General features: G+C 44.2%; 1 protein-coding gene across 1 annotated transcript in view; it reads left to right on the forward strand.

The window, feature by feature from the left end:
* The window catches only part of LOC120063946 (diacylglycerol kinase beta-like), a 98,489-nt gene extending 76,069 nt beyond the window's left edge, over window positions 1–22,420 (forward strand). Inside the window, exons 17-20 of the mRNA XM_039014255.1 lie at window positions 423–624; window positions 20,477–20,597; window positions 21,793–21,853; window positions 22,322–22,420. Coding sequence (XP_038870183.1) covers window positions 423–624; window positions 20,477–20,597; window positions 21,793–21,853; window positions 22,322–22,420 — 483 coding nt within the window. The remainder of the gene's footprint in view (window positions 1–422; window positions 625–20,476; window positions 20,598–21,792; window positions 21,854–22,321) is intronic.
* The last annotated feature ends 207 nt before the right edge of the window (window positions 22,421–22,627 follow it).

Consider the following 22,627-nt stretch of genomic DNA (forward strand, 5'->3'; position numbering starts at 1 on the left):
TAGACAATGATCACTAAGTACTTTTTGAAGAGGAGCCCTTGTGACACTCTAATGATCAGAAGGACCCGCGCTGCGAAGCCTCCTTGAAGATACTTCAGCCATAGAGTTCTCTGTCTCAGTTCTCTGTCTCAGTTCTCTGTCTCAGTTCTCTGTCTCAGTTCTCTGTCTCTGTTCTCTGTCTCAGTTCTCTGTCTCAGTTCTCTGTCTCAGCTCTCTGTCTCAGCTCTCTGTCTCTGTTCTCTGTCTCTGTTCTCTGTCTCAGCTCTCTGTCTCAGTTCTCTGTCTCAGCCATTGTCTCAAGTCTTCGTACGTAGTCTCTCTCTCTCTACTCTCTCTCTATCCCCCTCTCTCTCTCTCCCTGTCTCGCTTTCTACCTCTCGTTCTCTACCTCTCTCTTTATCTCTCTCTCTCTGTCCCCCAAGTGTGACGGTATCATCCTGGACCTCAGCAGCACGTCATTGGAAGGCATCGCCGTCCTCAACATACCCAGCATGCACGGTGGCTCCAACCTGTGGGGAGAGACCAAGAAGAGGCGGAACTACAACCGCATGAGCAGGAAGGTTCCGGATAGGATGCCCACCAGTACCATCATCGATATAAAGGAGCTCAAGTTCTGTGTTCAGGGTGAGTCAACTACCCCCCCCCCCCCCCACACACACACACACACAACACCAGTATGATGTACCCTCTTCATAGTATTGTGAACTTTTTACATTATTCTTTTCAGCACAGTTCCATTAACTATGGTGGATGCGCAACCAGGCCAGCTCAGTACAGCTTGGTTTTGCTCCGCTTGGAATGGTTTGGCTCAGTACAGCTTGGTTTGGCTCCGCTTGGATTGGTTTGACTCCGCTTGGATTGGTTTGGCTCAGTACAGCTTGGTTTGGCTCAGTACAGCTTGGGTTGGCTCCTCTTGGATTGGTTTGACTCAGTACAGCTTGGTTTGGCTCCGCTTGGAATGGTTTGGCTCAGTACAGCTTGGTTTGGCTCCTCTTGGAATGGTTTGACTCAGTACAGCTTGGTTTGGCTCCGCTTGGAGTGGTTTGGCTCAGTACAGCTTGGTTTGGCTCCTCTTGGAATGGTTTGACTCAGTACAGCTTGGTTTGGCTCCGCTTGGATTGGTTTGACTCCGCTTGGATTGGTTTGGCTCAGTACAGCTTGGTTTGGCTCAGTACAGCTTGGTTTGGCTCCTCTTGGATTGGTTTGACACAGTACAGCTTGATTTGGCTCCGCTTGGAATGGTTTGGCTCAGTACAGCTTGGTTTGGCTCCTCTTGGAATGGTTTGACTCAGTACAGCTTGGTTTGGCTCCGCTTGGATTGGTTTGGCTCCGCTTGGATTGGTTTGGCTCCTCTTGGAATGGTTTGGCTCCGCGTGGATTGGTTTGGCTCCTCTTGGATTGGTTTGGCTCCGCTTGGAATGGTTTGGCTCAGTACAGCTTGGTTTGGCTCCGCGTGGATTGGTTTGGCTCCTCTTGGAATGGTTTGGCTCCTCTTGGATTGGTTTGGCCCCTCTTGGATTGGTTTGGCTCCGTTTGGAATGGTTTGGCTCCTCTTGGATTGGTTTGGCTCCTCTTGGATTGGTTTGGCTCCTCTTGGATTGGTTTGGCTCCTCTTGGATTGGTTTGGCTCCTCTTGGAATGGTTTGGCTCCTCTTGGATTGGTTTGGCTCCTCTTGGATTTGTTTGGCTCCTCTTGGATTGGTTTGGCTCCGCTTGGAATGGTTTGGCTCCTCTTGGATTGGTTTGGCTCCTCTTGGATTGGTTTGGCTCCGCTTGGAATGGTTTGGCTCAGTACAGCTTGGTTTGGCTCCGCGTGGATTGGTTTGGCTCCTCTTGGAATGGTTTGGCTCCTCTTGGATTGGTTTGGCTCCTCTTGGATTGGTTTGGCTCCTCTTGGATTGGTTTGGCTCCTCTTGGAATGGTTTGGCTCCTCTTGGATTGGTTTGGCCCCTCTTGGATTGGTTTGGCTCCGTTTGGAATGGTTTGGCTCCTCTTGGATTGGTTTGGCTCCTCTTGGATTGGTTTGGCTCCTCTTGGATTGGTTTGGCTCCTCTTTGATTGGTTTGGCTCCTCTTGGAATGGTTTGGCTCCTCTTGGATTGGTTTGGCTCCTCTTGGATTTGTTTGGCTCCTCTTGGATTGGTTTGGCTCCGCTTGGAATGGTTTGGCTCCTCTTGGATTGGTTTGGCTCCTCTTGGAATGGTTTGGCTCCGCTTGGATTGGTTTGGCTCCTCTTGGAATGGTTTGGCTCCTCTTGGAATGGTTTGGCTCCTCTTGGATTGGTTTGGCTCCTCTTGGATTGGTTTGGCTCCTCTTGGAATGGTTTGGCTCCTCTTGGAATGGTTTGGCTCCTCTTGGATTGGTTTGGCTCCTCTTGGATTGGTTTGGCTCAGTACAGCTTGGTTTGGCTCCGCTTGGATTGGTTTGGCTCAGTAGTGGGAAAGCCCTAAGGTGTGAAGTGGGACCCGTTCTGGCCAATATGTCACCACTATATAACTTTAATCAATATGTCACCACTATATAACTTTAATCAATATGTCACCACTATTTAACTTTAATCATTGTCACCACTATATAACTTTAATCATTATGTCACCACTATATAACTTTAATCATTATGTCACCACTATATAACTTTAATCATTATGTCACCACTATATAACTTTAATCATTATGTCACCACTATATAACTTTAATCATTATGTCACCACTATATAACTTTAATCATTATGTCACCACTATATAACTTTAATCATTATGTCACCACTACTATATAACTTTAATCATTATGTCACCACTATATAACTTGAATCATTATTTCCATCCCTGATTTCAGACATTAGGATTTGGTGTAATGTTTTTCTATGGGTGTCAAAGGATCCATTGTGTCTGATTGGTCTGCCATTTCTTGACCATACAGAGTAAGTTCCTGTGTTCTATGCCAAACATTATGTCATTTGCACACTTAAGGAAGTTTAGTATTCCCTTCCCCTCTGCTCCCTAGCCCAGACTTGTCATATGGAACAAGTTAGCCTGCACTTTCTGTTGAAGCTTGGCTGTGAGAGATCACTGACTAAACAGTCCTAGTGCCATATCACTGACTAAACAGTCCTAGTGCCATATCACTGACTAAACAGTGCCATATTGTAAGTGTTTCATACTGCAACAATGTCCCCCACCAGCCAGCGGCAAGAAGATTGTCAGCTCTTTGTGGTGTTGCCCGGGTGACGTTGTAACCCTCAATGAGTCATGAGCATCCTCTCTGTCCCAGAGGACATTGGGGACGAGTTACACACACACACTGCAGGACTGGTGCCCGCTGGCCTAGGTCAGTGACGAGCAGCTATTAACCTCCAAAACTGAACATTGAACACTAAGACAGTCTCAGATGCTGGGCTGCTGAATGCTGCTGGGATAGAAGGTCTGTTTCACCCCCCCCCCCTCCCCCCCCCATCTCTCTTGGTGTGTGGTTCCAAGTGCCTGCAGCTTCTGTGGTCTCTTTATTACTGTCCCGAAACCTGCTCTGTGTGTAACAGACATAACTAGGGCCTACAGTGAACATGATGATGATAATGATTGTGGTGAGGGTGAGGATGAGGATGATGATGAAGAAGAAAAGGTAGATTCCTGGTTGTCACTAGTTACCAGAGCAACAAAGTCAATATTGTCTATCGTAAAAATGCGCGATTTAAAAAAAACAACTGTTGGTCTTAATTTAGGGTTGGGCATAAGGTTAGCAGTGTGGTTGGTTAAGGTTATAAAATTGGATTTTATGTAGAGAAATTGTAGAAATAGGTGGGGTTTAGCCATAATTATGACTTTGTGGCTGTGGTAACTAGCGACAACCCAGATTCCGTGTTGTCTCTTCGTTACATTCTTCCTGTCTGTGACACTGTAGCTCTTTCTCATCTGTCTCCCTCTCTTTCATCCATCCTCTCTCTTTCTTCCTTAACCACCCTGCCTCTGTGCTTCTCATTCAACTGAACTAGTTGGAATCCTGTTTCCATGGAGACCCTCCGGCTCCACTGAACAAGCAAGAAAAAAAGAAAGAGAGGGAGGGAGGGAGGGAGAAAGTGAGGGAGGCTGCTGCCAGCTGTGTGACTCATCATATTTGTATTTATTTATTTGTATTTATTTAACCTTTATTTATCTAGGCAAGTCAGTTAAGAGCAATTCTTATTTACAATGACGGCCTAGGAACAGTGGGTTAACTGCCTTGTTCAGAGGCAGAACAGATTTCTATCTTCAACTGCCCTCCAGGCAGCCTTCACTGTTCTCTGCTAACCTGCCTTTCAGCACTACCGTATTGTAACATACTGTATAGTACTGTACACTCTCACGTTGTCACCCTCCCACCCAGCCCCCCACCAGACCGCCTCAGACCGCCTCATTAATACTGTCTGTCCCGTCTGAGGCCAACGCCCAGCCCCTGTCCTGGCACAGCAACCTGTTCTAACATCTTCTAGTCCAAAGGTTCTCCAACAAGAGGACATTCTGTCCATATGCTGCCTGTAGTATTTATAGCCTGAGAAAACAGAGGAGAGGAGACATTTATCCACTAACACACACACACATACACATCAGTGGAGGCTCCTTAAAAGAGGAAGGGGAGGACCATCCTCCTCAGTTAATTTCATAAAAGTCCAAATAGTGAAACATTAAAAAAGTTATCCTTTTTAGATAAAACTGTGCTAAATATATTCACGTCACCAAATAATTGTTTAAAACACACTGTTTTGCAATTAAGGTATTTTTATTTTATTTTTTAGGAAAGTCAGTTAAGAACAAATTTGTATTTACAATGATGGCCTTCCCAGGCCAAACCCTAACCCGGACGACACTTGGCCAATTGAGCGCCGCCCTATGGGATTCCCAATCACGGCCGGTTGTGATACAGCCTGGAATCGAACCAGTCTCTGTAGTGATACCTTTAGCACTGAGATGCAGTGCCTTAGACCGATGCGCCACTCGAGAGCCCCGAAGGTCTACAGTAGTAGTCTCACCAAAACTCTGTAGGCTAGCACCATGGTGTAGCCAGAGGACAGCTAGCTTCTGTCGTCTGGCTACATTGACTTAGGAGGCTCATAGTTTTCACCCTCTTCCATTGACTTACACAGTAATTATGACAACTTTCAGAGGACGTCCTCCAACCTATCAAAACACTTGCAACATGAACTGATATTTTGTCCACCCAGTCAATTAATTTCTGACACCGGTGTAACTGCTAAACTGCTTTCTGACTGTACGCTGTACTGCATGATTGTAGTGGGTTTACTAACGAGTTAGTTCTACTAGCTATGTTGACTATGACGTAAGACAACATGTAGGCTGTGTGTAGTGGTTAGCGGTCCTGATGTGAAGGTTTAGTTTGGAAAGGTTTTTTCGCCTGGTCACAGACAGCTGATGTGTTGTGCACTGAAGTCCACAAGCGAATGGAAAAGGTGAGAGGAAGAGTTGAAGGTTGAAGGAATTAAATTACATATACAATGAGCAAAGTGGTTATGCTGTTTTTATGTGGCTGCTATGAAAGTGAACTGTTTGTGTGTTCAGGGGTGTATTGATTCCGCTGATTCTGTTGAAAAAAGTTTCTTAAACGGAAGCAAAAGGAACAAAACAGGGATAAACATACCTGAATTTGTACAATAGAAACTTTATATTGCAACTGTTGGACTAAGGCTTACACCCTACATCAGCTAGATGCAGGCAAGAGTGTGCAAGGCGGTATTGAATGTGTCACTGTCTGTCACCTTGATTACTCAAAATGCTCTCGACCTGTACACCTACAGTACGTTGTAAACTTTTATTCATAGGCTAGGTTCTAGCAACCTCATGATGGGTAGAGGGAAGATTCGAGTATCATTTAGAAGCCTAAACTTTTCGATGTTCCATTAAGCTGGGTGAATGGAATATGAATGACAGTCATCCAATATGCTGATATATAGAAACAAGACCATGCTCATCAAAGAAAGTCCTAATATTCCCTCGCCTTAAATGGCACCGACCACCACTGACACACACATATGCTCAAGAGGGTACTGAGTGACAACCCTGTCCCCCCTGTCCCTTCTCAGGTGCATGCAGACACACTCACATAAACAGTGTATATGAATGCATCTCACACAATGCCATAGTGACCGTGAGCACAGTAGCTTTTGTTGTTGTGGGGACTATGGTGTGCAACTTTGGTAATTGACGTGAAGACATTTCCGCACAACATTCCCTTCTCAGATAGTTGTCCCCCACGATGAAATCGGGAAGGGGACTGTGGATCTGCCTCTGTCCGTCTGTAAGTTTGTTCGTTCGTACGTTAGTCACATGCGATATCTCATACAGCACGAAACTTGGGTGAATGATGCGTCTTGCCATAGAGATCCAGCATTTACAATATGACACTGATTGGCCAGATGGTGGCGTTATAACAACAGATTGAAAATGCAAACTTTGAAGGGTCACGCCCCTCACCCTGTTTGACCTAAAGTCATGAAATGTGGTACATAGGTCGCTCTCCTCACAAGGAACAAATTTGCCTCAGGTCTGTCATGATGGATTTTCCACCATTTAGAATTTTGCACACATGCTCAGGGATATGAGTCTAGCTAACCCACGAGATATCTCAGACACCACCTGAGTGATTTTGACACAACTTCTGTGAATAGAGATCTGTCATTTCCAAAATGACACTGATTGGCACAAGGGTGGCGCTGCATCATTTGTGGGGGACTACATGTTTACTTAGCCTTTTTTTGCTCTTATTATTATCTATCTTGATGCCTAGTCACTTTACCCTGCCTTCATGTACATACCTACCTCAAATACCTTATTATTATCTATCCTGATGCCTAGTCACTTTACCCTACCTTCATGTACATACCTACCTTAAATACCTTATTATTATCTATCCTGATGCCTAGTCACTTTACCCTGCCTTCATGTACATACCTACCTCAAATACCTTATTATTATCTATCCTGATGCCTAGTCACTTTACCCTACCTTCATGTACATACCTACCTTAAATACCTTATTATTATCTATCCTGATGCCTAGTCACTTTACCCTGCCTTCATGTACATACCTACCTCAAATACCTTATTATTATCTATCCTGATGCCTAGTCACTTTACCCTGGCTTCATGTACATATCTACCTCAAATACCTTATTATTATCTATCCTGATGCCTAGTCACTTTACCCTGGCTTCATGTACATATCTACCTCAAATACCTTATTATTATCTATCCTGATGCCTAGTCACTTTACCCTGGCTTCATGTACATACCTACCTCAAATACCGTATTATTATCTATCCTGATGCCTAGTCACTTTACCCTGGCTTCATGTACATACCTACCTTAAATACCTTATTATTATCTATCCTGATGCCTAGTCACTTTACCCTACCTTCATGTACATACCTACCTCAAATACCTTATTATTATCTATCCTGATGCCTAGTCACTTTACCCTGGCTTCATGTACATACCTACCTCAAATACCTTATTATTATCTATCCTGATGCCTAGTCACTTTACCCTGGCTTCATGTACATATCTAACTCGTATATCTCCTACCCCTGCACATTGATTTGCTACTCCCTGTTAGGGTTTGGCCGGGGTAGGGCGTCATTGTAAATAAGAATTTGTTCTTAACTGACTTGCCTAGTTAAATAAAGGTTAAATAAATACAAATAAATATAGCTCCATTCTTGTGTATTTTATTGTCCCCCACGATGAAATTGGGGAGGGGACTGGATCTGTCTCTGTCCTTACGTCTGTACGTTAATCACACGCAATATCTCACACAGCACTGGCCCAATTTTCACAAAACTTGCCATAGAGGTCCGTCATTTACAAAATTACACTGAATGGCCCAAGGCAGGAGCTTATAGTAATTAACTGAAATGTGTTAGATATCTAAATTGGTCCAAGGTGGGGCGACATGTTTACTGTTGCCTTGTTTGTGTTGTGACTTGTGAAGTACGCCATTGGAGTTGTATTGCATCCATAACATCTTATCATTGGTGATGTCCCATCTGCATTTCTGACTCCTGAACACTGCAACAGTGAACACAGCCATGGCTCCTTATACTAGCCTAACCACCATCTGGCATCCTTGGCCCTTTTCTGGTCTCTGAAAGATCAATATCATTAAATGTCAAGCAGTGTTTGTTTGCCTCTGGCACACTGATTAACAGTGCTTTTAAGCTGTCCAGTCATGATGTACCTTTAAAGGATCTGCCTTGCTTGCTATTTGCTTCACGCTCACAGCCTTGTGTGTTTATGCCTAATTGTTTTGCATGAGCGTCTGTGTGTGTGTGTAAGGATGTGGGTGTGGGGAGTTTTGCATTTTCAATGTTTTCTGGGTATATGCAATTTATGGTTATTGCGATTTCCTCTGCAGCACTGTGTTTGTTTGAATTTATTTTGTGTGTGTGTGTGTGTGTGTGTGTGTGTGTGTGTGTGTGTGTGTGTGTGTGTGTGTGTGTGTGTGTGTGTGTGTGTGTGTGTGTGTGTGTGTGTGTGTGTGTGTGTGTGTGTGTGTGTGTGTGTGTGTTTGGAACTACACACTACTTTTTTTAGCAAAAATAAAATATGGGTAAAGTAGGCAAGAATTTCCTGTATTTTTCGGCATCAGACCTGCCTACTTGAGATATTGTTTATGGTGGACTTTGAGTGATTCTGGACCTATTCCGACTGACATTTTGGTGTACAAAGCCCTCTTTAAACACCGTAAGGTCCCGTGCCTTATAATGCCACAAAGACCCATCTGTCTGCTCTCTGTTGCCACTCTCTCAGTGGAGAGAGAGTGACGTGTCACATTTTCTGGTCCATCCAGACAAATAATCTATTTCCTCTTCCTCTGAGTGAGTGACGTCATATGAACGGTGACAGTCTAGTGAGTCCAGCCATTGTGGTTTCATCTCACTGTGATATTCTCAGCCTGATTCAGAGCTCTCAACATAAAAAAGTACTAAATAATGTCATAGAATTGAAAGAAGACTACTTTTTCTTGATCACAAAAAGGCAAAATAATTTCATGCTTAAAGCTGAAGTTGTAACGAGTCTGAACGTACTGTATTTGAATGGTGTTTCTGTCGTCAGTTATATGAAATTGTGCCGATATAGTACTGTCACAAGTATGATCATATTTATTTTACAGTTATTAGACGTGAAATGTTATAGCAAGTAATTTATAATTTGATTATCGCTATATTCAGAAAGTATTTCAGTCATTTCAAGCCCTATTGCCCCACTTTTGTTGAATAAAAATTCATATTCATAAAATTCATATAAAATTCATATTTACATAATATTTGTACACTGTACTTGACCTTGTGTCCTCAAAAGTGAGAACACCTCAGCTATTTATTTTATTTTTAAATGACCAGAAATGTGAGTTCCAGAACTTTCTAAAACTATGCAACATTACCAGTTATTGTTAATGGCCATTTCATGAAAATTAATTAAGTTTGGGTATGTCTAGTCAGGCGGAAATCTACATTTTCCCCTATCAATAGTCTAAATTACACATCATGACTCCAGAGTGATCTGTTCATTCAATTTGTAATCTATGACATTTGTGATTTAGATCATTTTTCACAAAGTAGTTTGGATGTAGTGATCTACTTTTTCAAAGTAACTTCAGTTAAGTAAACTACACTGAGCGTACAAAACATTAGGAACACCTTCCTAATATTGAGTTGCACCCACTTTTGCCCTCAGAACAGCCTCAGTTCGTTGGGGCATGGACTCTACAAATCAAATCAAATCAAGTTTATTTTATATAGCCCTTCGTACATCAGCTAATATCTCGAAGTGCTGTACAGAAACCCAGCCTAAAACCCCAAACAGCAAGCAATGCAGGTGTAGAAGCACGGTGTCGAAAGCAAGGTGTCGAAAGCATTCCACAGGGATGCTGGCCCATGTTGACTCAGTTGTGTCAAGTTGGCTGGATGTCCTTTGGGTGGTGGACCATTCTTTCTGGTTCTAGATAGCACCTTTTTTTCTAAGAGTCAAGCCAGCTCGAGTTACAAAGCAAGGAAGGATAGTGGTGACAATGTAAAATACTGTCTCAGTCTGTAGATGAAGTCAGGGGTTAGTTACTGCTACTGCTGTTGATGACGAGGAAATTGATAATGGTCAGATGGTCAGAGGAGGGGAGGTACTGAAGGGTCCTTTAGTGACCGGGACAGTGGTAGAAAGCACCCGTTACCACCCTCCCCCCCAACTCCATCTCTTCTGTCTCCGTCTCTCTTTCTGTCTCTCTTTTTGTCTCTCTTTCTGTCTCTCTTTCTGTCTCTCTTTCTGTCTCTCTCTCTCTCTCTCTAGCTATCGCTCTCTCTGTCTGTGTGTGTGTTGTAGAGCTGTACATTGCAGGTTAAAGCCTGGCCAGGTTCCAACAACCTCTCCCTTCAGGAGTCCTCTCCACCCTCCCTCCCCCTTAACACATTCTGGTTAGAGTCACACCCTGGCCGTAGTGTGGGCTATTTCAGGGCACTGGCGTCCAGGAACAGGTCATTGTTTTGACTCTCACACAGCTAAAACAGAATGGTTTATTTTTTATTTCCCCCTGTGTTGTTTGCGATGACAGAAATAGACTAAACTATAATAAAATCAGTCACCCAGCGAGGATTGTGGGAAGAGCTATGGCTTCCTGGCACATACTTTCAACTGTCAAGAAGGTCTGGTTCAATAAGCCAATCTTTCCTATGGGAGTATATGAGAAACTTTGTAAGTGTCCCTTATATCTGAAGAGTTGGACGGTCAACCAGGTTTTTTTCCCATGAGAACTGTCATGAGAAATGAAAGTGTTGTTTCTGAATAGCATAAGAAAATTCTGAGCATTTTGACAAGCGCTGCATAAAGCGTTAGAGAGTGTGAATATTCTTAGCATGTGTTACGTGAACACAAAGTGTCTAAATATACTGTATGTGAGAAAGGACGGAGAGCGGTTAATAATGATTATGTATCTGTCTCCATGGTAGCGTTCCTCTGTATCCGCCCACACACCTTTACCATCCACTCACCTTCACTTTACTGCAGTAACAGTTACACAGTGTCGTCTAGTTCCTCTTAACCATCTGTCCTTACTCCAACCTCCTCTTCGGCCTCCTCTCCGGCCTCCTCTCCGGACTCCACTTGGGCCTCCTCTCCAGACTCCACTCCAGCCTCCTCTCCGTCTTCCCCTCCGGACTCCACTCCGGTGTCCACTCCGGCCTCCTCTCCGTCCTCCATTATGGCCTCTTCTCCGGTCTCCACTCTGATCTCCACCCCGGCCTCCACTCTGGCCTCCACTCTGGCCTCCTCTCCGGCCTCCACTCCGGGTCTCCACTCCGATCTCCTCTCTGGCCTCCTCTACGGCCTCCACTCCGGCCTCCACTCTGGCTTCCTCTCCGGCCTCCACTCCGAGTCTCCACTCCGATCTCCTCTACGGTCTCCACTCCGGCCTCCACTCTGGCCTCCTCTCCGGCCTCCATTCTGGCCTCTTCTCCAGACTCCACTCTGATCTCCACTCTGGCCTCCACTCTGGGCTCCTCTCCGGCCTCCACTCCGGCTCTCCACTCCGATCTTCTCTCTGGCCTCCTCTACGGCCTCCTCTCCGGCCTCCACTCCGGGTCTCCACTCCGATCTCCTCTACGGCCTCCACTCCGGCCTCCTCTCCGGCCTCCACTCCGGCCTCCACTCCGGCCTCCACTCCGGCCTCCACTCTGGCCTCCTCTCCGGCCTCCATTCCGGTTTCCACTTCGGCCACCCTGAAACATTGACAGTCGGACTGTGTCAGGAGCTAGGGGACGGAGGAAGGAAACACACCCTGGATTATAAATACATAACAGAGCAATTATTGGAACACATACTGGAGGTAGGGCTACTGTAGGGGGGGCAGTACTATCAAAGCAGTTGTGTATCAAAAAGGTTCATTTTGAAAACTATTGAACTGGTATGGGAGAATAGCAGGACTGGTTGCCAAGGACTGACTACAAACATCAAACATTATTTTGTAGAACTGCTATACCTGGCATGTTTGTGTGACAGCCCATGGCACGGCAGGAGAGCGAATCCAGTTTGGCCAGCTACCCGCCATCCATCCCACAATGCACTGGGTGTCTGTGTTATGTAAGAGGCTGATCTGCTCTACTGTTAGTGATACTGGGTGGACATCTCTCTCTCTCTTTCTCTTTCTGTCATACATTTCTCAGGGACTATAGGGAGCTGTGGTCTAAAGTTACATAATACATAAAGTTACATAATACATAAAGTTACATAATACATATCAATATGTATTACATTTGTAGAACATTTTCAAACATTGCAATTCGTCTCAAAAGAAATCATATTCATTATTAGGCCATTTATATCCAGCTAATCTGTATAGAGAAAGTTATAGTAGGTTGAATCACAGGAGGCTGGTGAGGGGAGGACGGACCATAATAATGGCTGGAATGGATTTAATGGAATGGAATGAAACCACGCTGATTCTCAACAGCCACCCTGATCCTCAACACTGGGGCCCCTCAGGGGTGTGTACTTAGTCCCCTCCTGTACTCCCTGTTCACCCACGACTCCTTCACCATCATTAAGTGGTAGGCCTGATCACCGACAACAATGAGACAGCCTATAGAGAGGAGGTCAGAGAACGGGCAGTGTGGTGCCAGGACAACAACCTCTCCCTCAATGTGAGCAAGACAAAGGAGCTGATCGTGGACTACAGGAAAAGGTGGGCCGAACAGGCCCCTATTAACATCGACGGGGCTGTAGTGGAGAGGGTCGAGAGTTTCAAGTTCCTTGGTGTCCACATCACCAACAAACTATCATGGTCCAAACACACCAAGACAGTCGTGAAGAGGGCACGACAACACCTTTTCCCCCTCAGGAAACTGAAAAGATTTGGCATGGGTCCCCAGATCCTCAAAAAGTTTAACAGCTGCACCATCGATAATATCCAGACCGGTGGCATCATCGCCTGGTATGGCAACTGCTCAGCATCTGACCATAAGGCGCTACAGAGGGTAGTGCGTTCAGCCCAGTACATCACTGGGGCCAAGCTTCCTGCCCTCCAGGACCTATATAAAAAGCGGTGTCAGAGGAAAGCCCATAAAATTGTCAGAAACTCCAGTCACCCTAGTCATAGACTGTTTTCTCTGTTACTGCACGGCAAGCGCCAAGTCTAAGACCAAAGGCTCCTTAACAGCTTCTACCCCCAAGCCATAACACTGCTGAACAACTAATCACATGACCACCGGACTATTACATTGATACCTTCCTCCGTTTGCTCTGTACTCTGCTGCTACTCGCAGTTTATTATCTATACATAGTCACTTCACCCCTACCTACATGTACAAATTACCTCAACTAACCTGTACCCCCCACACAATGACTCGGTAACGGTACCCCCTGTATATAGCCTCGTTATTGTTATTTTATTGTTACATTTTATAATTTTTTACTTTAGTCTATTTGGTAAATATTTTCTTAACTCTTCTTGAACTGCACTGTTGGTTAAGGGCTTGTAAGTAAGCATTTTATGTTAAGGTCTACACTTGTATTCGGCGCATGTGACAAATACAGTTTGATTTGATTTATTCCATTTCAGCCATTACTATGAGCCCAATCTCACAATTAATCATAGTGTCACTAGTCACAGTGTTATAGTGTCACTAGTCACAGTGTTATAGTGTCACTAGTCACGGTGTTATAGTGTCTCTAGTCACGGTGTTATAGTGTCACTAGTCACAGTGGTATAGTGTCACTAGTCACAGTGTTATAGTGTCTCTAGTCACGGTGTTATAGTGTCACTAGTCACGGTGTTATAGTGTCACTAGTCACAGTGTTATAGTGTCACTAGTCACGGTGTTATAGTGTCACTAGTCACGGTGTTATAGTGTCACTAGTCACAGTGGTATAGTGTCACTAGTCACGGTGTTATAGTGTCTCTAGTCACGGTGTTATAGTGTCACTAGTCACAGTGGTATAGTGTCACTAGTCACAGTGTTATAGTGTCACTAGTCACGGTGTTATAGTGTCACTAGTCACAGTGTTATAGTGTCACTAGTCACGGTGTTATAGTGTCACTAGTCACAGTGTTACAGTGTCACTAGTCACAGTGTTATAGTGTCACTAGTCACGATGTTATAGTGTCACTAGTCACAGTGTTATAGTGTCACTAGTCACGGTGTTATAGTGTCACTAGTCACAGTGTTATAGTGTCACTAGTCACAGTGTTATAGTGTCACTAGTCACGGTGTTATAGTGTCACTAGTCACAGTGTTACAGTGTCTCTAGTCACAGTGTTATAGTGTCACTAGTCACAGTGTTATAGTGTCACTAGTCACAGTGTTATAGTGTCACTAGTCACAGTGTTATAGTGTCACTAGTCACAGTGGTATAGTGTCACTAGTCACAGTGGTATAGTGTCACTAGTCACAGTGTTATAGTGTCACTAGTCACAGTGTTATAGTGTCACTAGTCACAGTGTTATAGTGTCACTAGTCACGGTGTTATAGTGTCACTAGTCACAGTGGTATAGTGTCACTAGTCACAGTGTTATAGTGTCTCTAGTCACAGTGTTATAGTGTCACTAGTCACAGTGTTATAGTGTCACTAGTCACAGTGGTATAGTGTCACTAGTCACAGTGGTATAGTGTCACTAGTCACAGTGTTATAGTGTCACTAGTCACAGTGTTATAGTGTCACTAGTCACGGTGTTATAGTGTCACTAGTCACGGTGTTATAGTGTCACTAGTCACGGTGTTATAGTGTCACTAGTCACAGTGTTATAGTGTCTCTAGTGACAGTGTTATAGTGTCACTAGTCACAGTGTTATAGTGTCACTAGTCACGGTGTTATAGTGTCACTAGTCACGGTGTTATAGTGTCACTAGTCACGGTGTTATAGTGTCACTAGTCACGGTGTTATAGTGTCACTAGTCACAGTGTTATAGTGTCACTAGTCACAGTGTTATAGTGTCACTAGTCACGGTGTTATAGTGTCACTAGTCACGGTGTTATAGTGTCACTAGTCACGGTGTTATAGTGTCACTAGTCACGGTGTTATAGTGTCACTAGTCACGGTGTTATAGTGTCACTAGTCACAGTGTTATAGTGTCACTAGTCACGGTGTTATAGTGTCACTAGTCACGGTGGTATAGTGTCTCTAGTGACAGTGTTATAGTGTCACTAGTCACAGTGTTATAGTGTCACTAGTCACGGTGTTATAGTGTCACTAGTCACGGTGTTATAGTGTCACTAGTCACGGTGGTATAGTGTCACTAGTCACAGTGTTATAGTGTCACTAGTCACAGTGTTATAGTGTCACTAGTCACAGTGTTATAGTGTCACTAGTCACAGTGTTATAGTGTCACTAGTCACAGTGTCATAGTGTCACTAGTCACAGTGTTATAGTGTCACTAGTCACAGTGTTATAGTGTCACTAGTCACAGTGTTATAGTGTCACTAGTCACATTGTTATAGTGTCACTAGTCACAGTGGTATAGTGTCACTAGTCACAGTGGTATAGTGTCACTAGTCACAGTGTTATAGTGTCACTAGTCACAGTGTCACAGTGTCACTAGTCACAGTGTCACAGTGTCACTAGTCACAGTGGTATAGTGTCACTAGTCACAGTGTCACAGTGTCACTAGTCACAGTGTCATAGTGTCACTAGTCACAGTGTCATAGTGCCACTAGTCACGGTGTTATAGTGTCACTAGTCACGGTGTTATAGTGTCACTAGTCACGGTGTTATAGTGTCACTAGTCACAGTGTTATAGTGTCACTAGTCACAGTGTTATAGTGTCACTAGTCACAGTGGTATAGTGTCACTAGTCACAGTGTTATAGTGTCACTAGTCACAGTGTTATAGTGTCACCAGTCACAGTGTTATAGTGTCACCAGTCACAGTGTTATAGTGTCACTAGTCTCAGTGTTATAGTGTCACTAGTCACAGTGTTATAGTGTCACTAGTCACGGTGTTATAGTGTCACTAGTCACGGTGTTATAGTGTCACTAGTCACAGTGTTATAGTGTCACTAGTCACAGTGGTATAGTGTCACTAGTCACAGTGTTATAGTGTCACTAGTCACAGTGTTATAGTGTCACCAGTCACAGTGTTATAGTGTCACCAGTCACAGTGTTATAGTGTCACTAGTCACAGTGTTATAGTGTCACTAGTCACAGTGTTATAGTGTCACTAGTCACGGTGTTATAGTGTCACTAGTCACGGTGTTATAGTGTCACTAGTCACGGTGTTATAGTGTCACTAGTCACAGTGTTATAGTGTCACTAGTCACAGTGTTATAGTGTCACTAGTCACGGTGTTATAGTGTCACTAGTCACGGTGTTATAGTGTCACTAGTCACGGTGTTATAGTGTCACTAGTCACAGTGTTATAGTGTCACTAGTCGCCACTAATCCAGGGCTCTTCATGCCCATTTTGCTCTTATTTGATCTAATCCTATTATTCTTTCTGTGAAAAACTATATTATTAGAGGCAGAGGATCCCTATGGGGCAGAGGATACCTATGGGGCCCTTTTCCCTACATCGTGCACTACTATTCCCTATGGGCCCTGGTCAAAAGTAGTGCACTATATAGGGAATAGGGTGCCATTTGGGACACACCCAGAGAGAGCTCTTCTCTCCCTTTCTGCTCAAACACCTGTCTCTGTGTCTCTGTAGGAGCCTGTAAATGTCACGACTTCTGCCGAAGTTGGTCCCTCTCCTTGTTCGGGCGGCGGTCGAAGTCACCGACCTTCTAGCCATCACTGATACATTTTTCCTTTTCCATTGGTTTTGTCTTGTCTTCCATCACACCTGGTTCCAATCCCATCAATTACATGTTGTGTATTTAACCCTCTGTTCCCCCTCATGTCCTTGCCGCCGAACGCCACCCGAACAAGGAGAGGGACCAACTTCGGCAGAAATCGGGACAGTAAATAAGCAATTACACACCGGAGAGAGGAGAGGGCTGTCCATATAGTCTGAGAGTTTAGTTAGGACGCGTCCTTGGTGCTCCAGTCTAGTCACCTGGGTGGGTGGAAGGACGAGGCAAAACAGCAGTAGAGCATCATTCAGATACTGTATACTGTACATACACGTATTTAGAACGGTTTCCTATTCTCTGACTGGTTTAGAATGGTTCCCCCTGTTGCGATTGATTTAGGATTGGTCCCCCTGCTCCAGTTGATTTAGGATGGTTCCCCCTGATCTGGCCGATTAAGGACTGTGTGTTCTTGACTGATCAGTGGGCCTGGGCATATATACTGGGCACAGCGGCACAGAGGGGAAAGGGGAGTGGCTACAGGGCTATTTGTTCCCATTTGTTCCCATGGCAGCACCTCTATTCTCAAATCAATCAGTTATTCTCTATGTCAGATACTGCTGTCTCAGCCCACACATCATTTTAGATGTGTAGAAAGAATTGAGTCTACAATATGTATTCAGGTTGACTCACTCTCAAAAGTAAAGTTGAAGCAGAAGTACATTAAGCATCACATTTCGCTGTAGGCTTACACTTTGTGTATGTACAGTATACAGTATCTGAATGATGCTCTACTGCTGTTTTGCTTTCACAGCTGTGTCAGGCTGTGGAGCCAGTATATTCACTTACTGTGTTTTACCCTCAGTGATTTTGAATGTTTCCCCTCCCCATCACTCATCTGACATTTGCTGTAAAATTGTCAACTAAAATCTTAAAGAGTTTGAGTGACTCACTGACTAACTTATCTCTGTATAAACTTTAACAGCATCGAGCGTGAGGCACAAAATGCAAACATTCTTTAATTCCCTTCCTTTATGTTTTATTCGGCTATACACCAGTTATGTTACGGGTCTGTTTGACCCGGTACAGTTAGTACAACAAACACAGAAAGTACAGTAATTAAAGGAGAATGTCTTCTTTCAGTTCTTTTCCCTGGGTTGATAGCCCCAACCGCATGGAAAAAGTCATATATCTGTCCGATTGTTTGTGATCCAATGTCGTTGTCACGTTCTGACCTTAGTTCCTTTTTTATGTCTTTAATTTAGTTTGGTCAGGGCGTGAGTTGGGGTGGGCATTCTATGTTGTTTTTCTATGTTTTGTTCTGTGGGTTATATTTCTAGATGTTTGGCCTGGTGTGGTTCCCAATCAGAGGCAGCTGTTTATCGTTGTCTCTGATTGGGAGTCATATTTAGGTAGCCTGTTTTTCATTGTGTGTTGTGGGTGATTGTTTCCAGTTGTAGTGTTTGTTTCACATTTCAGCACAGTTTCGGTTTTCGGTATTATTCACTTTGTTATTTTGAATTTTTAGTGTTTAGTTTTAATAAATTAAAATGGACACTTACCACGCTGCGTATTGGTCCGATCCTTGCTACTCCTCAGACGAAGAGGACGAGAACCGTTACAGTCGTAAATTCTAATTTCTCAAAACTCAGTTTTAGCTCAACTTCAGACCAGTGTTCAGTGTTGCTCAGCCCCTGAGCGTCATAAGGAAATCCTATATATCTAATAGCTATGTGATTGGCATGGTCACACAATTCCTGTGCAGAAAGCAGCTTGTTTCTAGGACATTCCGTTTAAGAGTTAGAAAAGATCAAGTTCAAGAGTCAAATTGCGGGTCAAATTGACTTCAGATCAGTGTTGCTCAGCCTCTGAGCATCATAGGGACATCATATATGTGATCATCATGGTTTCACCATCCCTGTGCAGAAATCAGCTTGTTTCTAGGACACACCATTCAAAAGCTATATAGACCAAGGTCAAGATCAAATTGCGGGTCAAATTGACCCAGAACATCAAGGATGTCACTTTTCCTGTACCGGGTAGTGTGTTTTTTGTTATTTTGTATTATGTGTTTTACAAGTTTGAGACCCATTCCTAGGAGAGTAGACGAAGGGTCATGGTGAAAAAATTATGTAAAATCATATTTGATTGAATTCTAACAAAAACAAAAATTGTTTGAAAAGGGAAGGAGAAACACACTGAAAATACTGTAGCCTATGTGGTAGCCCAAAAGATTTTGGAAAGAGACTACAGTAAGGAGAGATCATTTTTGGGAGTCCAATATGTAGCCATTGTAGTTTGTAGATTTTAGTCACCTTAATCTCTCACAGAAATTTCAGGGACTTTAGTGGAACTTTTTGCGGTACTAAAAGAAAACCAGTCATCTAATTTCCTTTGTGTGCCAGTGGAGGCTGCTGAGGGGAGGACGGCCCACCTATTCCACTCCAGCCATTACCACGAGCACGTCCTCCCCAATTAAGGTGCCACCAACCTCCCGTGTTGGGTACATAACTAAGTGCTCACCACAAACATACAGACAGTTTAAAACAGATCCCTTGGCAAGCCAAGTCAGTCGTCTCCTCCCTTCGACACAAAGCAGCCACGCAACCTTTCCCACCTACACCAATGTAGAGAATCAGGGGGTGGCCCCACCAGTACTCAAACCTGGGTCCAGCAACTGTCAAGTCAACACCTTAGCCTTTATGCCAGGTGGTCCGTACCTCTTAACCAGCTGAGCAGCACCTCAGAGCGGCTCACACTGACATACCTGATTAGCAGAGAGAGAGATGGTTATTTTGGTTATGGTTATTTTGGTTATTTTGACCTTGGTTATTGTTGTTACTGTTATCCCGTTGACAATTATGATTCTCTTCTTTTTTTTCATATTGTAAATATCCAAAATAAGCTTTGGCAATATGTACATTGTTACGTCATGCCAATAAAGCAAATTGAATTGAATTGAGAGAGAGCAAGAGATGGGATTTTGTAGGGTACAAAGTAGAGGAAGAAAATATGTCTGAATGGTTGAAAAATCGATTTAAATTGTATGTGGACATTCAATTTCCTGAGTTCTTTACAGTGGTGTAGTGAAGAGTATAGGCAGGTATACTGACTTTTTTTCCCATTCGGCATTGTGTTTACTCATTTCTTAATCCAAACTGATGCGTATCAAAGTAGTGTAGTGGAGATATTCGCCATATCAATTATGTAGTACAATAGAGAAATTATGCACAAAGTAGCCTACAATGCAAAGCCCGTGAAATAATTGGCTTATCCAAACTCATGTGAATAACTGCAAATGTTACATTTAAAAACAGCCAATAACAAAATAATATGTAGGAGAACAGTGGCTGAAATAGCTCTGATTGGCTGGTCATTCAGAACGTTACTTTGCTTCGATCATTGATTTTTTTTCTTGGTGGCACCTTGGCTATTTGCTTTATAAAGGCATTCATAATATCCTTTAGCTATCTCACGTTTTGGAACAAAAGTATATAATGCTGTGTTTTCTTTAAACCAGAGGATGAATAAAAAGAATTGCCACAATCAAAATGTTCTACGGTGTATCCTGTCTTTAGCTGTTCTAGTGCCCAACTAAATCTCTTCAAAACTCGTCAATGCGCTCTACCATTCTCCATTTGTTATGTTCTTTCTCTGCTGAGACAGTATTAACTGATGACTCTCTCTCTCGCCCTCTCGCTCTCTCTCTCTCTCTCTCTCTACAGACCTGAGTGACCAGTTGCTAGAGGTGGTGGGTCTGGAGGGCGCCATGGAGATGGGGAAGATCTACTCAGGCCTAAAGAGTGCAGGTCGCAGACTGGCCCAATGTGCTAACGTTACCATCAGGTCAGGATCCTTACTGCTGTCCCCTCTGTCCCTCCGTTCATTCCTTCATTCATTCATCCATCCCTCCAACCATCCATCCCTCCCTCCCTCCACCACCCATTCCTTTCTGTCTATGTCACCAAAACCAGAGTTGAGTCCTGGAGACAGAAGTGTCTCCTGAACCCTTCTCTTCCTTACTCCATGAGCCCCTGACTGTGTCCAGTAAACCAGACCTTTGGCCAGCTGACACACTCATTCATTACAGCCACAGAGAGACTGGCAATCATCGGCTGACAAATTAGCTTTCTCACAGGTCTGAATGCACAGTCAAAGGCCAATTTGGATATGCCAACCAACCAATCTGTTTTAGAAAAGTGGAATTAGTTCCCATGTTTTTGTTGCTCTAGCAAGACTCGCTCCATTAAACACCCACAGTAAGCCCAGTTACAGTACCGTTTATAGGGGACGCAGTCAAAGCTTTCCCCTCACTTGTTTCACCCTACCCTTAATATTTTCCAAAAGCAGAAGTAAAAGAGCATTCATCATAGTCATTCTCCCATACTGAGTTTCCCGGTGAGGCATGCATGAAAGGCTTAAACTAACTGTGTGTGTGTGTGTGTGTGTGTGTGTGTGTGTGTGTGTGTGTGTGTGTGTGTGTGTGTGTGTGTGTGTGTGTGTGTGTGTGTGTGTGTGTGTGTGTGTGTGTGTGTGTGTGTGTGTGTGTGTGTGTGTGTGAAAGAGAGAGTTAGTTTAGAGAGTGGGGTCCTGAGAGGGCCTGTCTGGGAACAGGACTCGTGGGAACAAAGACATCAGTGTTTGGCTATGGTCCTGGGGTGGGAGGGATGAGATGGACAGTGTGTATGGGAATCTCTGGTCCTGGGATGCGAGGGATGAGATGGACAGTATGTATGGGAATCTCTGGTCCTGGGATGGGAGGGATGGACAGTGTGTATGGGAATATCTGGTCTTGGAATCGGTGGGATTGGATGGACAGTGTGTGTGGGAATCTCTGGTCCTGGAATCGGTGGGATTGGATGGACAGTGTGTATGGGAATCTCTGGTCCTAGGTTGGGAGGGATGGGATGGACTGTGTGTGATCTGTACCTCCGAGGTGTGTGTGATCTGATTCTTGACACTCTATCTCTATACTCTACCTCCTACCCCTCTCTCTATCTGTCTCTCTCCTCTCTGTGTCTCTTGCGCTCTCTCTTCACAGGACGTCCAGGCTGCTGCCCATGCAGATCGATGGGGAACCTTGGATGCAGCCCCCATGCACGGTGAGAGAGACCCACCACACAAACTAACCCCACGATACACCTCCACCTTCATCTCTTCCTGCTTCCTATGTCTTTTCAATCTCAGCGCCTCATCCTCCTATACACAGTAGGACCTGGGGGGTGAGACTGAGCTGAGGCACTGTGTTCTGTGTACTGTCCTTTATTGGTTATTTGGATTACAAGGTCAGATACTTGCTCTGAGAAGTGACTCTTCAATCTGCTGGGTAGCATTAAAAGCTTGCTATTTCTTAAGCAGGAAGTGACAGTGAAATACCACTGTGTATCTAGTAAATATGTGAAGTGTTTAGAAGTAGAAAAGAAAGTGCGGACTTCTGGACACTTGGCATGTCCTCCTACAGATGAAGGCATTTTGATGAAAAGTGGTGGTTTTGATGATAAAACATGGATATTCTAAAGCAAACTTCCATTGCTGAATATCTTTTTATTTTGTCCCTCCTCCCCTTACAGATCAATATCACACATAAGAACCAGGTTCCCATGCTACTGGGCCCTCCTCAGAAGACCCCCTTCTTCTTCTTCAAGAGACGCAACAGGAGTCGGGACTGAGTGAGGAGGACACTTCAAACTCTCCCATCTTCACACAAACACGACCCCTCGGCCCCTCCAACACCAACTGATGACTGGACTGGTGAACTGTTCCCCATGTTCCCCATGGAGGAACTGGACCTTGGGAGAGGAGAGGAGGTGTAGAGGAGAGGAGGTGTAGAGGAGAGGAGGTGTAGAGGAGAGGAGGTGTGGAGGAGAGGAGGTGTA

The sequence above is a fragment of the Salvelinus namaycush genome, chromosome 19 (assembly GCF_016432855.1).
Source record: "Salvelinus namaycush isolate Seneca chromosome 19, SaNama_1.0, whole genome shotgun sequence".
Lineage (NCBI taxonomy): Eukaryota > Metazoa > Chordata > Actinopteri > Salmoniformes > Salmonidae > Salvelinus > Salvelinus namaycush.